The following is a 22,965-nucleotide window of genomic DNA, read 5'->3' on the forward strand; positions in this document are numbered from 1 at the left end:
CTTTTCTGTGTTTTTGTCATGTTTCTTCTCTCTCTCTCAGCTCCATTAAAGAATACCCAGACCTCCACATTTACATTCAGATTCCAGGGAAAACCCCTCAGACCACATGGCTCAACTCCTACTCAAGCATGTGTCCTGAGTTTTGGGCAGTGGCTCCCCTTGTTTCAGCTATCTATTCCATAAAACAGCTTAATTGCTTTTTATATTAATCTTGAATGAGGGGTAGCTGTAATGCCCACTAGCTTCAGTGAGGTTTCACCCAACCTCCAGCATACAGTATTATAAAATAAAATAATAGGAAATAAAATAAGAGAAATAAATCCATATTTTTTTTAGATTTTCTTTTAAATGTCTGCATGGATTGGGCACTAAATTGGTTCCATTCTACAGCCACATCCCCAGCTGGATTCAGCAAAATCACGCATATGTCTCTGTCCAAATGAGTTTTGCATAGGTAAATGCAGTTAAGAAGCAGTTACTAGTGTTTCCACATCAATTTGCATGTTCACAAAATCATCTGAAAATCCAGTGTTGTTTCTCACCCTTATCTCTGAATGTTTAGATTTTTATCTGAATTTAGATTTCTTTAGATTTTAACATTTATCTGTCTCACAAGCCCAATGCTATTTAAAATGTCTTGTTTTGCATTTAACAGAATCTGTTCTGATTAATTGAATGCAGAGCACTGAGTTGAGGGACTGGTAGTGCAATACAGAAAGAAGTCTTTCATTTCTAAGATCCTGGTATGAATCCAGCTCAGTTTTGGACTGGCCAAAAATCATTACTCTCTGATGGGTTCTCAGTGCCCTGTGCTCTCAGTCCACAAGTGAGCAAGTGTCCACATCACAAAAACCACGAGCACAATTAGTGCTACTGTAATTGGAAACCCACAGCCTCAGCAGAAGGGCCAAGGACTGGATGACCATGGAAAATGAGGTACTCTCTCAGTCCTAGAAGTGGTTCCTTCAGGTTAGCACTGAGGCTCAGCTGTATGAGGAAGCTCCAGGAAACTACTTCTGCCCAGGCAGTAACTCTTCTTCCGGCAATAAATGGAAGGGTTTTTTGTGGCAATAAATGAAGGACTTCACTTTCCAGTACTGTCAACCTGGCCCCTATTTACAAGCACTAAATTCAGGAAAATAAAGATCGTTTAAAAGGTCCTTTAGTACATGTAAGCATTACAAAAATCAAAGATCATTACAAAAACAATCTTAAAAAAACACAAAGGCCAAGTTGAAATAAAACGACCAGAGAAAGAGCTAGAGAAATAATTATAAAACATACCTGTTATTGGCAATAATCAGATTTCCACACAAACTTGTGAAATCCTGCTCCTGTATAAACGCACTGTACAACCACTTAGGAAATGAATCCCTTATGGGCGAAAGGAAAGGAATGCAAGGCTGTTACAAGGTTTGGATACTTGCCTCAAGGGCTGCAGTGTGGAATGCTAGAGATCATGGACTACACTCAGCCTGAGGTCAGACCAGCCATGGTGCAGGCACCTGATGATGGACATTTTGACTGGAGGTGGGGAGTCTTGCAGCAGTGCAAGGCTACACACTGCCCCCCTCTTCACTATGGGACCCACAGCCAGCTAATAGAGCTCCAGCAAGTAGAGTGACCAGATGTCCCAATTTTATAGGGACAGTCCCGATTTTTGGGTGTTTTTCTTATATAGACTCTTATTACCCCCCACCCCCGTCCCGATTTTTTCACACTTGTTGTCTGGTCACCCTACCAGCAAGTGTGGCTTCAGCCAGAGCTTGCTTGGCCAGGGAGTGCATTTAAACAGCACATTCACTGAATCACCTCCGCCAATGGGGCTTCCTTGGTATATCCCCTGAAGCAAGGGCAGTGGTGGGGAACCAGCCCTGTGCCAGCAGGGGTGAATTTAGCCCCATAGTCCTGATTAGTTTCAAAGAATCAGCTCATAGATTCCAAGACCAGAATGGACCATTGTGATCATCTAGTCTCACCTCCTGTATAACACAGGCCACAGAATTTGCCCAAAATAATTCCTAGGACAGATCTTTTAGAAAAACAGCCAAACTTCATTTAAAAATTGTCAGTGATGGGGAATCCACTGATCCTTGTAAGTTGTTCCAGTGGTTAATTGCTCTCGCTGTTAAAAATGTACGCCTTATTTCCCGTCTGAATTTGTCTTGCTTCAACTTTCAGCCATTGGATGAAGTTATACTTTTCTCTGCTGGACTGAAGAGCCCATCAGTAAATATTTGTTTCTCCTGTAGGTACTTATAGACTGCAATCAAGTTACCCCTTAACCGTCTCTTTGTTAAGCTATATAACATGAGCTCTTTGAGCTATAAGGCAGGTTTTCTAATCCTTTGATCATTCTTATGGCTCTTCTTTGAACTCTCTCCAATTTATGAAGCTGTCTCTTATAATTCCCTAAAAATAGGCACTCACGCATCCCACAGTGATGATGAGTGTGGTATAAATGCCTGACAGTGAGTATTTTGCTGGTCTGAATTAAAGTGTATTCATAAATCAGCCTATGACATGATCAAAAGCCAGAACAATATTTTAAAAAATAAAATACAAAGCATTTATGGAATGGAGCTTTCATGTTTAGAAAATCAGGTCAGAGGCAACAAATATAAAGATAGATGATACTAAAGTTTCCCCACCAAGTTTGCTGGGCTACCCTCAGTGCCTACAGAAATTGTGTGCAATCCACTTAGAGTTAAGCAGGACATTATTTCATATGGGGAAATTCATTGTTCATGAAGATGATAGGCTACTAGCGCTGGTTAGAGATACACAAAGTACCGTCAAATGCTGATGCACCTTAGTCTCAACCTGCAGCACCACTGCTATTCTAGTCTTGGGCTCCCAGTATGAGCTGTGACAAATTGTGCAGTGATTTTTGTACAAAACAGAGCAAGATAAGATGCCCAAATTCATTGTCTATTGTAAGCTAAGCAGGATTTAATCTCTAGGGCTCAAGGTGAAAGGCAGGTGTGATACACTAAGCCATCTCCTTGCTAACATAAAAAAGGTGATTAATACAGATGTTTAAGAATAAAGTGAAAGCATCCTTGGGTCTTCTCCACCCTCAGACAAGCCATTAGCAAGCAATCATTGGCAAGCATTCTGGAGATGACTGGAAAGGCCCTGTCATCCCTGGATAGCATGTCCCAACAATCCAATAAAAGGAAGGCACTAAAGAACCAAGAAGCTCGAGAGTCAGCTTTCCCCCAAATGGCTGACTAAACTGTATCTGTGAAGTTAAGCACATTCCCATCATGCTCCCCAGTCATATAACTGCATGTTGTTGTGATACCCTCATGCAAGCAGCTTCCCAGTTGGCTTGCACACACGTGGAAGTGCAATTTAGAAAGCCAGTTTTGAAATGCTGGCCCTGCTGGTTTTCCCATCTCTAGCGCACACGCCCTGTGTTGCAATGTTATAGCAAGCGAGGCAGCCATAAATAATGAGTCCAATTTTAAACAAAATTCAGCATGTATCTCAACCAAAGTGCCCCACAGTGATGCTGCTGCCAGTGCGGTCCTCAGCTTTTTATAGCTAGATAAAATTTAAATGCTTTTTAGAGAATAAATTTACTTTCTCCCTTGCTCACAGTATTGACCACTCCTCTGACATCTCCACTATCTGCCCCTCCCCCAGAGTTGGTTGAGAGGGGAGGGCAGGGCCCATCTCATCTCTCCCTTCTGTGGGGGTGAGAACCTTGCTCCCATCCTGCCTGGCCTGTTTGTTCAGTTTCCCCTGCTCTGGTACAAAATGTGGAGCACTGATTGTCCCATATCCATGAGAGCTCAACTGCCTACAGCATACTAACCTGTGTCAGTATTTTGCCAAGGCTTGAGCTCTTTTGATGAAACTGGGCCCTCTTCCCAGAGGCAGCTCAATTCAATCACTGTAGCTAGCAACCAATATATCTCTTATGTAGCGCTAGATCTCAAAGCTTTTAACAAAGGAGACAATATCATTATCCCCGTTTTACAGATGGGGAACTGAGAAACAGAGAAATGGTGTGACTTGCCCAAAGTCACCCAATAGGCCCATGGCATAACTGGGAATAGAACCCACGTCACCCGAGTCCCAGTCCAGTACTCTATCCACTAGATGTCACTGCCACAATTAAAGGGTATTTTTCAATCACTGTTGGGATGTGCATGTTTCATTCCTATCGGAGTTAATGCAGGTTAAGCACATCCTTCTAGAGAAGAAGTGGGCATGGATTTGTGCAACAATGCTAAGGTATTGAAGGGTTTCAGGGAGTCAGCAGTCATATCCCCCCACTGGTATCAAAGTCTAAAAGAGATGCTGAAAACAGATTCTACTATCCTGACTTTAACATGCAGCCAGCTTCCTTTAGTGCAGAGTAAGTGGTGAATATTTTCCCTTTTCTATGGCCAGTGTTGAATTCCACAGGAGACTGGTGATTCTGTAGTCAAGGAGTTGCAGAAAACTCAAAGCCTTGGGCATAACCTAGCATGGGGACATCCCACCATGTCAAGTAATGAGACAATGCCAAAAGGGTTATACTTAAAATAGGGAGAAATCTGCTTAGAGGATTTCCAATCCCAATCAGCTACAGAAAGAGAAAAGCAGGATTTATTAGAAGAATAGCAGGAGGCATGGTACTGAATTTAAATGGGTAAATTGCCTTTTTAAAATATATTTGTGTTATAATAAAAATATTTAACATCTCTATTAGCCTATAGTAGATATGATATTTCATTCAATAGAAACCATTGACCCATTCTGAGAGAGCATATTTTTGTTGTAAGCAAATTGTTGCTTTCGGAGTCAAGAAGTGGTATAAATCCTTGTTACTGTCAAAGAGTTTAGGGCTTAACCCTGCAATCATTTATGTTAATGGCATAAACGGTGCAGGATTGGGCCATTACTGAGGAATATGAAGGGTTTTTGTTTGGTGTGGTTTTGTCTTTAAAAAGAGATCTCCAAAGTAAGTCAGAGGCCAACAATGAATGGTCCTTGTGAATTTCCAGGGGTACCATACATGAATGAAACTAAAATGCACTATTTGTCTTCTTCTGAATTTGAATTATTTTAAACTTCAGCTTTAGTGGTGGCTTCCACATTCACTTATAAATTTATTATTTATTTAGGGGAAACAGTTTACAATTTTTAAAATATATTCAAATCATTAAATATTTCCAAAACTACAAATATAACCCCAAGAAAATAATTTTAGAAAGCAAACACAGGAAAAAATCAAACAGGAAAACTCATAACAAAAAATGAAGGATCACCATTTTTAGTTTGATTGTATGGAGAGAGTGTGACACACACACACACAAATGAGGATTTCAGGTCTTCTTATGTCTCAAGTGTATTTCACTTTATATTATGTATTTACCTGTATGGATACTTTTTATTTTGTTCATTTAATTTTTCTGTGCATTATCTCTGCATGTATATGTTCAACACATTGAAAGAGCTGTATAAATATCACATGAAATATATATATTTTTATAGCATTAGAAACTGGGTCATAAACAGTCATGAAACCCTGACCCTGTAAATAGTTACATAAGTGCCTAATTTCAATGGGCATATTTGCATGCCTTGTGTATAAGCCCTTGAATGAGTGTTAGCAAGAGCAGGCCTAGAACTGTCCATTACACATCAAAATATATAAACATTTATAGTGCATAGGCATTGGGTAGTATCCCCATACAAGTTTTTGAGCTCACTAATATTCTTGGGTGTTTACTGTTTCCTAAATAGACAAAACATACAAGGCCTAATAACATATATGTACACTGCTGCTCTGGCTGGTTTCTAAAACACAGAACCCAGTGAGGACCACCAGCGGGCTCGCAAACTATTTAAAAAGACACCACCCAATTCCTATACATTTCAACACATTGGAGGAATGCTATTTTTCTTTCATTTAAATTAAAACCTTTAATAAAATGTGCTTGTTTGAACTGACCTTTTAACTTAAAAAACATTCCTAAGGAATTCCTCTAAACAGGATTTTAGGAAAAAAACAGGACTCCAGGTGATAGATTTGCTACAGAAATTCACTCTCTAAAAATTGCTGCCATCCTGCATATGTTGCTGTTTAAAATGTCTATAACATAATATCTGTTCTGTGGTACTTTCTATTCAGTGTATCTTTATTTTGCTCAGTTCAGCATTGTTTAAAAAAAATCATGGCTAGTGCTCCTTATTGATTGTTGTGTGCCCTGTGATGGAGCAGAAATGTCATGCAATGCTGTTAATTACCCTCATAAGAATTAAGAATGGAAGAGACAATCTGAATACGCATTTCATGTTTGTGAGGTTTGATATGCTATCAGAGGTTAAATGGTGTCACCTAGTGGGAAAAATGTATATTGCAACCATACTGCTTTATTCTACAAAGTTCTTTCCTTCCTTCCTCCCTGTACCTTGAATCCTCTCTTTCTAAAACTGTAGGAAAACTAAGCTTATAATTTGATTCAGATCTTACTTTGTAATGCCTCAGGCCATTTATTAATAATGTTGTTGCTGTGACTGAGAGAATTAAATTCCGTCCATCTGAAATAACTGCATTCTGACTTTTAAAAAATATTTGCTCTGAATTCAGATATAGATGAGTGCTCATTCGAAAGGACTTGTGACCATACCTGCATCAACTACCCAGGAAGTTTCGAATGTCTCTGTCACAAAGGCTACACCTTGTACGGCATGACACACTGTGGAGGTTTGGAGACTGATTTTAATGTATTTATTTTTGTTTTCTGTAACCATCTACTGAGCCACGGATATTTGCCTTGCTAAGTCTGTAGACATCAGATTAAAGCTAAATAAACCTAGCCAGGTATGACCAAAAATATGGAACCTCAAATCTGCCTAGATATTCCTGGGAGAAGAGTGTAACAGGAAAAATGACCATCCATCATTTCTGTTGCTGTAGCATCCAAAGGCCCCAATTTAGACCATGATCCTCCATCATTTTCCATGCAAGCTGACTGCTTCATCTCCATGGAGCCTCACTAATGTCAATGAGCCTCCACATGAACACAACAGTCATCCCCCCAGGATCACAGTGCAGGACTGTGACACCATTGTGTGCCGCATTGTGCAAGCACACAGGAAAACATTGTCCCCTCCTTGAAGAACTTGCAGCCAGAAGCCCTGACCCTGCAACCATTTGCACACATGACTAGCTTCCACGTAAAAGAGAAAAGGAGGGTGAGGTGATATCTTTTATTGGACCAGCTTCTGTTGGTGAAAGAGATGAGCTTTAGAGCAAGGATAGGCAACCTATAGCACGCATGCCGAAGCTGACACGCGAGCTGATTTTCAGTGGCAATCACACTGCCCAGGTCCTGCCCACCAGGCCGGGGGGCTCTGCATTTTAATTTAATTTTAAATGAAGCTTCTTAAACATTTAAAAACCTTATTTACTTTACATACAACAATAGTTTAGTTCTATATTATAGACTTATAGAAAGAGACCTTCTAAAAACATTAAAATGTATGACTGGCACGCGAAACCTTAAATTAGAGTGAATAAATGAACACTCAGCACATCACTTCTGAAAGGTTGCCGACCCCTGCTATAGAGTTTACACAGAGCTCTTCTTCAAGTCTTCTCTGTGTAGCTTAAAAGCTTGTCTCTTTCACAACAGAAATTAGTCCAGTAAAAAATATTACCTCACCCACCTTGTCTCCATGGGCCTAGTTTGGGTGGGATGTGGGATATTGCTCCCACACACAGAGATGAGGTGTGGGGAGGGTATCACAGGGAATCATGTACCATTTTCCCTGTCCCATTTCTGTGAGCGCCAAGCTGCCCTTCAGGGCTTGTTCTGCTCAGCCTGCCTGGGAAGGGGGCTCTGTCATTCCCACACTGCACCTCTCCCCCTGCCCCAGCATGTTTTGGCTCACAGGGAGCAGGATGGGGCAGCTTTTCTCCTGTGCTCTGGGCCGCTGCCTCGGCAGCTGGACGCCGCCTCCTGAGTCCTAGTGCCTGCCTGTTTCCTGTACAACGGGGGTGGGGGGGAGCATATATGGACTGGGGGAAAGGGGTAGACAGTGGGATGGGTCAGGGGACAGTGGGGACAGGAAGGGGGATGGGATGGGAAAGAAAAGGGGATACGGGAATGGGCAGGGGGAAGCAGGAGCCCGGCATGTGACGTCCTCTCGTCAGTAGTAACAGCCACAGCCCCAGCAGGGAGGCAGCTGCAGCAGCACCAGAGCAGTGACATCGCTGCAGAGCCGGTGCCCCAGAGGCCACCAGCGGCAGCTCGGGCTCCCCTGTTAAGCCAGCTTGTTCCCCCCAGCACAACTGCAGGCGGGGAGAGAGAGAACTGCCTTCAGCATACACATGTGTGCGTGTGAGTGTGCAGGTGCACTTTGCCCTCCTCCCCCTGCAATATAGCAGTCAAACTACGCCTGTGCCTTGTCTCGCTAATATCCTGGGACCAGCATGGCTAGAACAACACTTCAGATTGCTTCCACAATGGTAAAGTTGCTGTAAGCAATTATGTTCACTGCTGTAAGTGTCCTCTATCATCAGAGCTTCTTCTGGCAGGGGTCCTCGCCCTAGCCAGCCCCTGAAGACCATTTGACTTTGTGGATGACACAGCCCTCCAGCTGAGAAGCATCTAGTTCTGTGTAACATAAAAGTCTACCTAACATCCAAAGTCCCTGCAGATCAGCCCATCTTCTGCATTCTGTTCCCTCTCCCCTTTCTGGGATTACTGTGGAGTCTTCTCCCCTGCTCCGGTACTGAGCACGGGCTCCCTCAGAATGAATCTTCCTGAACTTCTGGGCTCCTGCAGAGCAGCCCCTAGCTCTAGACCCTTCACAGGAGCCTTTCTCATCCCTGTGAGCTCTCTCTGCCTTTTATAAGGCCCAAGTGTCACCTGACCCGTCTTAGTCCTGCCCTTGCAACTAATTAATTGCAGCACAGATGTAATAAATATGACTCACTGGCCTTTAACCCTTCTTAACCTGTGATGGGAATCATGCATGTATTTGCAGGATCAGGACCTCAGCTGACAAGCAACACACAAAGGCATAGGAGAGGGATGGTATTCTTACTGACATAATTACATATAATAGTTCTGTTGTTTTTAAATAAATAAAAACACATCATTTATATCAGCCTGCCTTCAATATATTCTTAATTAGTTGGTTAATTTAAATCTGGGCCTTTGCCCCTAGCTATTAATGCATAGCACTTACAAAATATTGTCCACATTCAAATCATTTTATGTACATTATCTAATTAATCCTCCTCTTCCAGTTAGAAAAGTTAGTAGAATCCCCATTTTATAAATGGGGAAACTGAGGCATATAGCTTGTGTGACTTGCTAAAGGTTTGCTGAGTCAGGACTAGAAATCAGGTGTACTCGTTCCCAGTCCTATGCTTAATGAAACACACCTATCTCTCAGACATAATTCATAACTGCTGGTAATTTGGATCAGGGTATGGAATATCTAGTGGTGTTTGGCAAATCATGTGACAAGGTGTTTTGACAGCATCATAGCCGTGTGGCCATTTTTCCTCACATAGCATGTACTGTATAAACTTTGCTATAGGCACAACCTCAGCATGGTCAGGAAAGGAGAATTTCATGCCCACTTTTGAATTTAAGTCCACTGCGCAGCAGCAGTATCACAATACACAACCTTTTGCCACTACACTGGCTATCAGTCTGAGGGTACATCTACACTGCAGTTAGACACCCACAGCTGACTTGTGCCAGCCGACTCGGGCTCATGGGTCTCAGGCTGCGGGGCTGTTTAATTGCAGTGTAGATTTTCTGGCTTGGGCTGGAGCCTGAGCTCTGGTACCCTCCCACTTCACAGGGTCCTAGAGCTGGGCTCCCACCCAAGCCCGGAGCTGCAATTAAACAGCCCCGCAGCCCAAGCCCCATGAACCCAAGTCGGCTGTCACAAGCCAGCTGCGGGTTTTTAATTGCAACATAGACATACTCTGAGGCATTTCTGTGGTCTCCTACCTGAACATTTAAAAATACTGGTCAAAGGAAAACAATAGTTTTTCTTGTGGAACATGTTAAGTGTATTTAGTCTGAACAATGCTTTTAACTAATCAGATCAGCATTATAAAAATACAGTGTAAACACACAATATATGAGAGTCCATTTGTTCCATCCTACAGCCTTAAATCTAAATTAAAGTTAGAAAAGACTGAGGTTCAAAAGGAATTTTCCATTCATTCTTTTTACTTTAAAACTAATAAGTTTTGTTTGGTAAAAGTAGAGTTTGGTGGTTTTGCCAGAGTACCCTGAATTTATGCAAAGTATAATCTGAGTAAATGTGTATTAAGCTATAAACAAAAGTATATTCAGATAATCTTAAGGGTCTAATTTTAAACCCACAAAAGCAAAGTGTTCAGAGCCAGATTCTGTTCTCAGTCACACGCTGATCAGCATAAAAGCAGAATAAGTTAATTTAGTTCAGTGGAGTTACTGAGAGCAGAATCTGGCTCTAAGAGTTCACCATTCTGGTGTACATGAATACTGTATGTAAGATTTCCCCCTACATATTACTAGCAAGGTCTGTCACTGCTAAGGGATAATGGGGCAATTAAATTGATTAAATGATCATACAACTCAATTTGAAGCTGACATATACAGGAGTAACCGAGGCAGAATTTGACCCACTGTTTTTGTCTGAATTCTGAATTCCCCAGTTTTTGTGAGGTTAAACTGAGACCTCCACTTATGATATCCATGTCTTACTTCTCTAGGAGGAGAAAGCATGTGCATGCAGTGAATTAATGAGATTGCAAAAATATCCAGGAACTGGGTGAGAGAAGTACAAGGAGTTCATCTGGGTGGAGGAACTAGGAAGAAGAATTCATTTTAGAGGAGTTGTAGAAGCAAGATCAGATTTGAGGGCTGTGAGGATCTATGCCAGTTAGGGAGTGAAGAGGAGATGCTTATTTTTTGGAGACTCCAAAGTTTTGGCTGAAAGAGGCCCCAGTTGTTTTTTTTTTAAATAAGAGATGGGTCATGACCCAAACCCTAGATCCAAATACCCATAAACTTTGGGCAAGACTGAATTCAGATCCAAATATCATGGCTGGCCTTATTTCCATAATGGGCAGAACCAGAATCTCAGATCTGAATCTACCCTTGTTCAGATCCTGATCTGGAACTGACCTTTGCTGTTCAGACCTATGTCATTAGTTTTAATCTGTTCCTGGAGAAGTATATTTATGATAGAATAAATAAATCATGGTGGTGAGTATTGTCCATGTGGCACAGAGTTCAGACAACTGGGGGGAAGTATTTCAGAACCCTCAAAAAGGTTTAGTTCAAGTTTGGTTCTTAATAAACTTTTTAATTTGTATTATCTGAGGCAGGGAATTGGCAGGATTCTATTTGTCCAAACTAGTTCAGTCTTATTTTTTCTCTCTCTCTCTTTAGTAGTATCTAATAATGAAAGGGAGTGCCTGTATTATGGGCCATAGCATAGAATATCAGGGTTGGAAGGGACCTCAGGAGGTCATCTAGTTCAACTCCCTGCTCAAAGCAGGGCTAATCCCCAGACAGATTTTTACCTCAGTTCCCTAAATGGCCCCCTCAAGGACTGAACTCACAACCCTGGGTTTAGCAGGCCACTGCTCAAACTGCTGAGCTATCCCTCCTCCCTTCCAGCTGCATGCACAATTCTTACTGCTCTTACTGGAGCTCTGCTAGACGCACATGTTACAGTAAAGGCCATCTGTACTTAAAGTGTATATTTTTCATAACCCTTAGTCTGACACTGCCTGACTGTGCAAACCCTCCTCAAAATATGTAATTACTCATGCAAGTAGGCCTATAGAAGTCAACAAAAGCTACAAGTATCCAGCACCTTTGAAACCAGGCATCATTTTTAGAGCTGGCCAGAACATAAAAATCCTTTCCCACAAAAAAAAAAATCATGTTTTTGAAAAATTGTTCATCCCAAATTTTTCATTAGAAGGGTTTTGAGAGAAATTCCACTTCAGGAGAACCAAAACAGAATTTTTCAACTTCCCAGCTTCTGACCTGAAAGGATCTTGTCAATTTCACAAAGGAAATTGACAAGAACCTTCCTGTTCCAGTATAGAGATGCAGAGAACTGGGATGCCCAGCCTCCTCATCCACCCCTTCCCCCAGTTTCAGGGCCAGAAAGGCAGAAAACCAGTGCTTCATGGGTGAGTCAGATCACTCCAGATCTCTCTTGCCTCTCCAGCTCCTGAAGCTGGGAAGAAGCAGAGAGTCAGGGTGTTTAGCCTCCACAGCCCTCCAGGAAAGCTTTTCTCAGTTTTACCTGCAAAAAGTGAAACTGACAAGAACCTTCCAGGCAGACAGGGAGCTGGCATTTCACTTTTCAGTATTGCCAACCCCAAACATTCAAAAATCTTAAACCAGGCCCTAAAAAATCATGAAATTATTAATTTAGAAAAATCTCCTGATCTTTCATCCAGACCGTGTTGGTTTTTTTTCTGAGCCTCTATGGTATAGTTGCTTCATATTTCCCAGCTTTTCTTTACAACCATGGAAGTTAGAAATTTTACTCTTTAAAAAATATGAAAGCTAAGATTTTCATGCAGTCTCTTGATTCCAGCATCTGGGGATTGAAGAAAAACACCAGATAGCACAAGACTTGCAATAAAATCATGAGAGTAGGCAACACAGCACTGAATATACTGTTAACTACTTTATGACTGCAGAATAATGGGTTTATACTGGCCAAAACCAAACTTACTTTTCTGTCTAGGAACAACCATACATTATGATCCCTGAATTAATTTCAAAGCTGGGTCTCTTTTCAAGCTCATACAGGCAATGGCTGCAACAGCACTGAATATTTTTACTGTGTATTATTCCAGGATATAAATGAAATATTACATAAATGCTGATTGAGTAAATTAAACAAGTAATGCTTAATTCTGAACAAATATTTCTAAAGTTTAAAGCCTTTAACTGGAATATCAGTTGACACATTTTTGGTAATTGCTTTGCCTGGCTATAACAAGACTCCTTCTTTTCATTAGTTCCATCTGAGTAGTAGACTAAACAAATTATGCTTAATATACCCATTCCCATCAAATATGTATTTTCTCCCTTAATCATAATCCATCCTTTAAAACATATGTTCTGTTCCTCTCTATTATACAACTTACATTATGAATAATGTATCTTTCTGATAAGTCAAAATGATTAAATCTCACAGAGATGTACTGCTTTGAAGTTGTCAGTGTTATACAATATGCATTATGGTTCCAATCCTGCAGTGAGTTACACATCTGCTTTATGTATTGTGAGTAATTCCATGAATTTTAGTGTGACCAGTTATAGTAAGTAAATTTAAGCACGTGCATAAGTCTTTGCAGGATTAGGGGCTGTGTGAGTGTTTGTATAAGGATACTCAGATATTCTGTGCATTAAAATGTTTTGCTGTCTTCATTATACATATTTATATATAATTATATGAATTCTCTATATGATATGTATAATAGAGATGTACGGGCTTATGCACAGTATGTTTTTAGTACACAATATATGTGTGGTGTTACATAGTGTATAGTACTATACTGATCTGTTTAAATATATTTTCAGATGTTGATGAATGTAGCATCAACAACGGTAGCTGCGACCATGGGTGCATTAATACAATGGGGAGCTATGAGTGTGTCTGTCCACCTGGAAAGAAGCTTCACTGGAATAAAAAGGACTGTGTTGGTAAGTGAGTAACTTTTACTTTCATGTGTGATTGCATCATGCCTGTTTTCCACTTGGGTACAGTAACTTGGAAAGGTCAGAAATAGAAACCTATTTTTGATGGACCACATTGGAGTCTGTGACACTCAGTGTGTGTAGTCAGGTACTTCATGGTTAAACCTCTATTACAGCCACAGCCACGTCTTTTTCTTGTGCTTTGTAGCATTATGGGTCTAATTTTAAACACAACAGAAGCTGCTGTGCTGGGACAATGTCTTCTGGCATATCTCTGAAACATATTTTCATTTGATTTACATATTTCTGAAGTGGGTGGGTGTGGCGTTAGGTTAACCTATCATTAACAACGGTAAAACTCTTTTTTACCTGAGCACCTTCTGATAACTGTGTTTGGGGCCTGATCCTGCACTCCTCATTCAGGCAAAACACCCACTTACTCCAGTCAGTGTTCTGGCCTGGTGAGGACCACAGGGTCTGCCATGTGTTTAAAACAGCAGCACATTGTAACCCTCAAGGTTGTATTTATTTAAGGCTCTGTGGTGGCCTTTGTGATATCAATTGATGGTGTCCTATCAGTTTCTAAAGGACATGTCCACATCACAAAAATGGCAACCACCGCTAACACTAATAAGCATTAATTAGCAGAGGTCAATGATGGAATGGACGCATAGCCTGAACTTCTTCTTGTTCCCAGGGGAAGTCTCGCCAAGAAAAGGTTGACCATGAATGCCTGAGGGCACAAGCTATAGAGATGGGGGGAGGGATAGCTCAGTGGTTTGAGGATTGGCCTGCTAAACCAAGGGTTGTGAGTTCAATCCTTGAGGGGGCCACTTAGGGATCTGTGGCAAAAATTAGTCCTGCTAGTGAAGGCAGGGGGCTGGACTCAATGACCTTCCAGTTCTAGGAGATTGGTACATTTATTATTATAGACACGGGCCTGGCATTTGAGGCTGTTTTGTTTTGTTATACTTTTTATTATTATTTAAAATAACAGAGCAGACTTTGTGAGGAGAAGAATTTACATACACACACCAAGGCACAAACTACAAATACTTATGCATGTGTGTAACTTTATCTGAGTAATCTCCCTACGAGACTACTCCCATCCATTCATGTTTGCAGGATATGGCCAAACATCACTCCTGCACTCAGATCTTGTCTTCCCATTTCCATTCCAGAGTGGATCTTTAAGGCCAGCCTAGAAACCTCTGAAAATAAAGATTCTTCCTAGCAGTCTGACTGCTCCTTGGCCTTTTGGCTAAAATAAAGCGTAATATGAGTTCAATAGCTGATGCATGAAATGACACCATGCTTCAAGTACAGTGACTCAACTGCCTTGTAAGACAGGAAATGCCTAAGGAAAAGGCACAGAGATGGATAGCTAATAAAAACATTGAAGAATAACAAAGTGAAGTCATGTTGATATTCCACAATATTTCCCTATCATACAAAACAGATATGATTTGTCTGCCCCCTTCTGCCAATTTCATATGAATTCTATTTTTTTAAATGATGGTGCTGACATTTTAGAAATCATTTAACCTAAACCTGTGTTTAGATTTAAAACAGCTAGGAATTAATGTAATTGCCAAGCATGTATTGATAGCCAGATAGAACAATAGATAAGGAAGTTTACTTAATAGAATATACCCATCTATATAGGGAAGGCAGTTTGGTGACGTGGATAAAACACTGGGCTGGAAATGAGGGGATTGTGTTCTGTTTCCAGCTTTTCCCCTGGCTTTCTCTGTGATCACAGCCAAGTCACCACGCCATTCTGTGCCTCAATTTCCCCACTTTTCTTTGTAAAGTTCTTTCTGATCTATGGAAGAAAAGTGCTGTATTCGAGCTAAGTATTGTTATAGGAACTAGAGATGGAAAATTCTTTCTAGGCCATCTAGATTGTCACCCTGCCAGTGTACAAACTAGTCCTCAGAAATGAGCCATAAGCTAACAACAGGAATGATAATCTTTTGAGATCTAGTATATAATTACACCAATAACGTATTGTATTGTATTCCCCCTCATTCTATTAAAAAAAATTGTTCCCACAATAAAAGGCTCTGTTAAGAATATTTTCATAGTCATACATTTTTCTTCATTCATTGTGATGCCTTGTTGGAAGCCTGAAAATAAAACATCCTTCTTGACTGATGTTGTCCATTATTATTTGATGGACAAAGATTTCTCCCCTATATTTCTAACAAGGATTACAATGAATAGAATCTTTCTGCTGATCTCCTTGTTTTTTACCAGCATAGTTTGGAGAAAACTATGTTAGAAACTACTGTTACAACATGACAATATATAGTGAATGCTAAGTAATTCATGAACATTCAAGCTACAGAATCCTCTTTTTCTCAATAGTAACAGTTTGTACTTCTATACAGTAATCTTCTCAGTCCAGAGATCTGAGTGTTTTACAAACTTTACTCAATTAAGCATCAAAACAGTCCTGTGAGGGAGATAAGTATGATTATTCCCTTATTCCAGATTCAGAAATCAAGAGAGGTTGAAGGGACTTGCATACATTTATACAATAGATCAAGGAAGCCGGATAATGTAGATATCCAGACTCTGTCCGGTACCCTTGCTCTAACCCATGCTCCCATTTTACTCAGCACAAGCCAGCCAAGATTGTTCAACTAATCCATTTTAATTTGTCTATTTTATCTGGGCCCTGCTTAGTTCCACCCACACTTTTGAACCTGGCAGACTATCACGGGTGTATCCCAGACAGGCATGGCTGTCAATCCATTGGGTTTTGATGCTGCAGTTATAAACTCCCAATCGCTGCTGTATACAAAGCAGTACAGTTACCGTATTGGAGCCCCGCAGGAAGGAAAGCAGGGTTCAGCCAATGGGATCTTATAAAGCCAGAGCCGTCTAAGGAGGTGTGTCAGGAAACTATCAGGAGAAAGTGGCCTCAGAGACATAGGGTATGTCTACACTGCCAAGTGCTACATTGATACGGGTTGACATACCTGTGCTAACTTTATTCTAGGTAGCACGGTTGAAATAGTAGTGAAGATGCAGCAGCATGGGCTTCAGAGCTAGTGGTGCAATCCCACCAGGGATCCTGTGGGTACATACAGTGCAAGCCTGCATCAGGATTGGTGCTGCTGTAGCTTTGCTGCTATTTTTAGCCATGTTAGTATGGGTATGACAACCCATGCCACAATCATCCCTCTGATGGCAGTGTACACATACCCATATATGTCTGCTGATTTTGTATAGGTTTTAAGCAGGATTAGCCATACAGAAACTAGATATAGTTTTGAAAACCCAATTTACCCTTTAGTACCTGCTTGAAGAAGGGCCTAACAACCCTCCAACTCCTTAGTTCAAATAAAATATAAAAAAGAAAGTTATAAAAGAGAGCAAAAGAAAAGTGTTTAGGTATCATAGCGTTGATGTGGATACTGATGACACCTACTGGCTACAGCTGAGAAATGCACATAACAGTAATTTATGTTTATAGTAATGATTTCTGTTTAAAATAGTTCTTTGCATCTCAAGGAATTTCAATGTAAATCCTTTATTGGTATCACTTAATCCATTACTGACATGCAGTCACTTCTGCGCTGAATCCCAGAAATTGTTCAACAGCTCACAGTAAAATTGCATAACTGTTCAAGACGGGAAATGAGGAATACCTTATCCAAATTCAACTTTAATTAGCAGTTATTAAACTAAATGCTAGAGAAGACTCTGCCTTTCTCCTGTAAAGAAACTGTGGGGGGGATTTAGGTAGGAATTGCAATTTATTGGCATGCTTCCAGAACACAGGAGTTACACTTCTTTAAAGGTACATGCCAGGGGTACTTACACTGATACAGAGTGGTCAGAACTTCTATTTGGGTGTCATCTGAAAGACATCCCTTTCTGTAGCACAGTGTCTCTTCAAAGCGGTGTGCTGGGGCACTGGTTCAGAGGGAAGAATACCCCTTGCTTGACTCATCCCTAGCACTTCCTGAAGCATCTCAGCCCTCTTTGGAGGTTTTCTATTCCAAGATGAGAAAGTTGAGGGTGGAGCAGGAATTAAAAAGAAAGAGGTGCTAGGAGCATAATCAGTGAGTGCTGGAGATGGGAAATGGTAAACACTACTCTGTCAAGAATTTCAATAAACAAGTTTTAGTGAAAGTGACTCCCGTGTTTGTTGTTGCAGTGGGTCCCATGGTACACCATGAATAGGGCAATATTACTGAAAGAAAGGCAAGGGATCTCATACAACTACTATTACCCGCCAACTTCTGAGACTAGATTTTGCACTGAATTTCTCCAATAACTAGTAGTGCACCCGAGCTTCAAAATCTAGATCTGGATTTGGAGCATTCTGGTATTTGGGGATTTTCTGATGCAGATTTTGGGCTCAGCTTATTATAAAGATATGAGCCAGGTGCAAACTTTAAGTCCAGATCCAAGTTCAAATGCCAGATATTCTCCCCACAACATACACAAAGCTTAGGGATCCTTGGACATGGATTATTGTTCATGCCTGTCTCTGCTAGTAATACTGTGGTTCACTGTTGTCAGGGAGCAGCCTGTTAAGGCTGCCAGGTTGCACAGGCTGATTTTTTATTTCTTCTTCCTCAGAGATGGTGAAATGCCTCCCAAATGCCAAACCAGCTCCTAAGGCTCAACTTGTCTGTAGTAAATCAGGAGGAATAGAGAGCTGCTTTTTGTCATGCCCTTCCAATACACTTTTTGTTCCAGGTTGGTACAATGTTGCATTTTCATATCTACTTCTATAGGTAAGGTGACCTTGTTTTGTTTTAATTGTATTCATAACACTTTCATTAAGTTTTTATTGTGAACAAATACAAGGGGGGGGAAACATTACTTGTAGATTAAAGTACATGTGCAAATGCTCATTAAACACAGTTACAGCATGCTATAAGGGCCTGATCCTGTGACTTGCTAAGCACCTCCAACTCTCGTTGCAGGGTTGGGCCGTACGTAATTAAATATAGGTGACATTTGAGAAAACAATAAAAGAAGTACTAAAAAATAGTGAAAGGTTATGAAGGACTAATGCGTTATCTAGAACACAATGCTAAAGAGAAACTTGACTAAATTAAAGTATCAGTTCAGCAAATTCCAGAAACTTGAACAAATGAAATCATTAATTTCAGCTAATTCCAGCCAGCTCTTCACTATAGCAATAGAGCCACCTCAGCCCTCCCCAAATATCTGCTTAGAAAGATGGACTGTACATTATATCCTGCAAATCAGCCTAGTTGGGTAGTTGGACAAGGGTGGGGAGTGAATTCCAAAGAAAGGGGCCCACGTGCATACACCCTGCCAGGAGCCCAGCAGTGGCAATATGGCATGGAGATAAAGGAGGCCTCTGGCAGGTTCCAGACTAATTAGGGTACTGTAAGTCATAATGAACAATTTCAACTCCATGGCCACAACACGAAGAACTTCATCGCTCACACAGGGACTTGGCAGAGCAATGGCATGAGCTGAACAGAGCAATTACCTCATCTTAACTTTATCCTAAGACACACACAACAAATGGACATTCTCTATCAGATCTAGTTTTGTGGCGGAAGACTTCCTACTTCAGACTTGAGACTGAAAATAAACTGCATGGCAACAAACCCATACTCAGCTGTGTTATTTGCCACATTAACTATGACACTAGAATCAACTATTACAAAACTAGTCTGTCTGGGTCTCAATTATACATGCACTGCCAATTACCTCATCCTTTTTTGCCTGTATTTTGCTGTATCACTTACTACAGGTTCCTGTTCTCTACATAGTTTTTTTTTTTAATTTAATATTAACTGTTCCTATATCTTCTCTCTCTCTTTCAGAGATTTATATACAATATGGTCCTTTTGTATTTGCTTTTGGTGATGTTAAATACTATGCAGAGATTCTAGTTTTATTATCAGTCTAGCAGAGATAGGTGAAACGCTGTACTTAATTTGCACACACAAATGCATGGTTTTGACCATGCAGTGAATAAGCCCTATTATGGCGCTAGGGGTGTTATATTTTTCTTTTAAAAATTCCGTCAAAATGCTGAAATTAGAATTACTCAGTAAAGCATGTAATGTATTTGTGAATTAAGTGAGATTATCAAAGCCCATTGACTGTGAGTTACAAACACAATAAAGTATTTGCTGATCATTGCCCTTAAATGATTCATGGTTAGCATCATACACCTTGTGTATAAGATGTGGAATTCCAGTGATGGAAGAACATAAAGTTTGTAGTCAACAGTTGGAAACAGGTAGACTTTGGCAAACCCAAGTCTGTGTCCATTCAACCCTTCCAAATGTTAATTAGACACACAAACTAGATAATTGATGTGATTATTCAAAAATTGTGTGTTCATGCTGATTAGTGAAGAGTGAGGGGAATGTGTCAGAAAGGATTTTTTGTATATGTCTCACTCTGCATCCACTTTTTCATTTCTGTTCAGATTCAGAGAATAGTTACACACTGAGCTGTGGAGTTCCAGTCCAGCAAGGCAAAGCCCAACAGAAACGCAACACAACACTTCCCAATTGTGCAGGTATGTACTACATAATTCGCGTGTATGCACATGCGTTTTGATATATCTAAATATAAATAGATATTGATAGATATCTAATATATAAATAGCATCCAAAAAAGTATTTTAAAAGAATGTTAGGGTTGAAAGTTGAGCACTAGGAAATGCCATAATTAAGGTTGTTTATGCAAGCCCTTAGGCCCCCTTATGAATATTCGTTAGGATTCCCGTCTTTAGCTACATGATTGCATACTATTGTTTCCAGTGATCCTGGGCAGGAATATGTTCAGCCAGTGGGGGGATATGGCACATGTACAGTCCAGTAAACATATAGGAGTTTTGAGGGTCTGGACTATGTTCAGTGAGGATGGAATTTTTGAGAATTTAGCTGCCAAATTGTAAAAGGTTTCTAACTGAGCATGTGCAAACTGCCTTTTGTAACATGGCCAAATTTGGGCACATTTTCACAAGGGCAATAAAAGGCACTCTTGGCACCAGAGTTTCCCCCCACCCTCGCAGTAAATTTTAAAACCTAGCTCCAGAGCATGGAGGTGCCAGAGATTCTCAACAAAATGGTTGTAAGAATTTTCTTTAACATGGGCAAACAATATATTTTTCCATAATCTTGTCTTCCAAAATGGCTAAACTATTTTTGCTAACACTTTTTAAAATAAGCCAGCCTGAGGCAGACATCCCACATCGAAAATTTCAGCCCCAGTGTTTAAAGTTCAGCTAAGTTATAAGCAACTGAAAACAGGACGTTAGAATGGGAAGCATCGGACAACTATAATCATCTGCTGATGTTAAGTTATCAGGACTCTAGATATTTCACTGCCTATTTTCCTTGAATGGAGAGTTGATTTATCTTCTGGTTGTATTTTCCAGTTTTATAAATAAATATTGTATATATACATAATGTATATTGGGAGGTGTTGGGGTATGAGCTTAGTTGACGGTGGGGTGTGGATAAGCAGAGCAATAAAACTCAGCAGCTTGTCAGAGGGGAGGTGGATAAGCCTGATGTCCCTTTAAAATGTAAATTGGACATTTAAAGTAGATAACCAATAAGCTGCACAAGTGATGCTATAGGAAAAACGGGTGACGCACTGCTGAGCATGCGTGAGACTTAGCTGTATTGTCTGTTAGTGCTCTCATCAGAAGAAGTCTGTGCTGACTGGGAAGGAGAGAGATTGAGTGTAGGTTTTTCAGCTACAATTAGGTAGTTCAAAGGCAGTTATCTTTGCTAGAAAGGCAAGCAACAGTTACATTTGCCAGTCAATCCTGAGCTGTGTAGCAACTTTTGCAGAGTCCTGCAAGCTTAACATCAGCTGCTGCTGCTGCAAGACATGTTTTGATTGAAAGAGGGAGAATAGAGCTTGCGAGCCATAGACTGCAGTAAAGTAGTTAAAGGCAGTTCTTCTTGCCATACAGGCAAGGGATAGTTTTAAACTGCCAACAGTGTAACTCCATTTAATTAATTTTACATTAGAGTAATGAGATCGGAATCAAACCCTTAGTAATTTGGGGAGTCAGGAGTAGAGATAGAAAAATTATAGCAGTTGGTTTTATTAATGCAGCCAAACACCACCAAGACTGCACAGGCAAGCTTGCAAGGAAGAATGCCAGTTCAGTTGGTTTCTTCAGATCTCTGCCCACCTGCTGAATATCAGGGTATAATCACACTCACTGAACAAACTCTCATTGGCTGATGAGAGTCTGTAGACCTGAGACTATTCTCATCTGTTTGTGGGAAAAGTAGTCGTATGGAAATTAATTCAAGAGTCACATATAGAATGTACACAAGGTAAAGAAAGAGTTATAGATTCATCGAGTCCTGTCTCTCCTTTATGTTACAAGGAGACTACAGCTTCATTTCAAAAATAGGTGCCAGGGCCCTTTAAGACTACATTAAGAATTATAACTTTTAATTTTTTTCAACAGATTCATTAGCCCCACCGATCAAGCAGAAAGCTCGCTTTAAAATTAAAGATGCAAAGTGCCATTTACGGCCTCGCAGCAAAGAAAAGATTAAAGACATTGGGAAGCAAGCTATTATAGGTATGTCATTTCTCATAACACGTGAGCAGAGAGTCAGCAATGGTTCTTTTAGTTTGTTTTGATAACTTGTGATTATTGTGCAGATGGAGAAAGTTATGGTTTACAAATTTGGACCTTAATTAGGTTCAGGCCAGGATTCAGATTCAAACTGAATTTGGGCTAGGTTTGAGATTTGACAGTGCTGAAAACTTAGAGTTGTTTTTGCCAGGTATTGGCCCCAAATGGCAGAAATCTCATGAATTCAGGTGGTCTTGCTAAATTTCTAGCATCATCATTGGTAGAATTCCCGTGAGATGGATAGCTACTGGCCAAGGGGAAGTGGAATGACATCATGTCAACTAAATTTGTTTTTGTTTCCTAGAATTAGATTTCTAAAAGAAAATTTATGATAGCAAGACATTATTATTACTAATTTTATTTTATTATGCTAAGATTGGGGTCTCATTGTGCTGGGGGCTGTACCTAAACAGAAGAGACAGCAGCTGCTCAGGAAATCTATAATCTAAATCTAATATCCAGGGATTCTCAAACTGGGGGTCATGACCCCTCAGGGGGTCACGAAGTTATTACATGGGGGGGAGGTCGTGAGCTGTCAGCCTCCATCCCAGACCCCACTTTGCATCCAGCATTTATAATGGTGTTAAATATATTTAAAAGTGTTTTTAATTTATAAGGGGAGGTCACACTCAGAGGCTTGCTATG

At 40.4% G+C, this 22,965-nt stretch overlaps 1 protein-coding gene and 1 long non-coding RNA gene across 16 annotated transcripts in view; one reads left to right on the forward strand and one right to left on the reverse strand.

Moving 5' to 3' along the window:
* Positions 1–22,965, forward strand: part of SCUBE1 (signal peptide, CUB domain and EGF like domain containing 1) — a 308,473-nt gene that overhangs the window by 242,725 nt on the left and 42,783 nt on the right. For all 15 annotated transcript variants that reach the window (XM_039547805.1, XM_039547812.1, XM_039547728.1 and 12 more), the window contains 5 exons: positions 6,590–6,706; positions 13,575–13,697; positions 18,291–18,410; positions 20,134–20,226; positions 22,147–22,263. In XM_039547805.1, the coding sequence (XP_039403739.1) occupies positions 6,590–6,706; positions 13,575–13,697; positions 18,291–18,410; positions 20,134–20,226; positions 22,147–22,263 (570 nt within the window). The remainder of the gene's footprint in view (positions 1–6,589; positions 6,707–13,574; positions 13,698–18,290; positions 18,411–20,133; positions 20,227–22,146; positions 22,264–22,965) is intronic.
* LOC120409559 lies at positions 1,112–8,688 on the reverse strand. Its single transcript, XR_005601335.1, has 3 exons — positions 8,643–8,688; positions 1,285–1,374; positions 1,112–1,125 (listed from the first exon to the last, which is right to left on the reverse strand). It is a non-coding gene; the product is annotated as an uncharacterized LOC120409559 (long non-coding RNA).

This window comes from Mauremys reevesii, linkage group 1 (assembly GCF_016161935.1).
Source record: "Mauremys reevesii isolate NIE-2019 linkage group 1, ASM1616193v1, whole genome shotgun sequence".
In the NCBI taxonomy this organism is placed as follows: domain Eukaryota; kingdom Metazoa; phylum Chordata; order Testudines; family Geoemydidae; genus Mauremys; species Mauremys reevesii.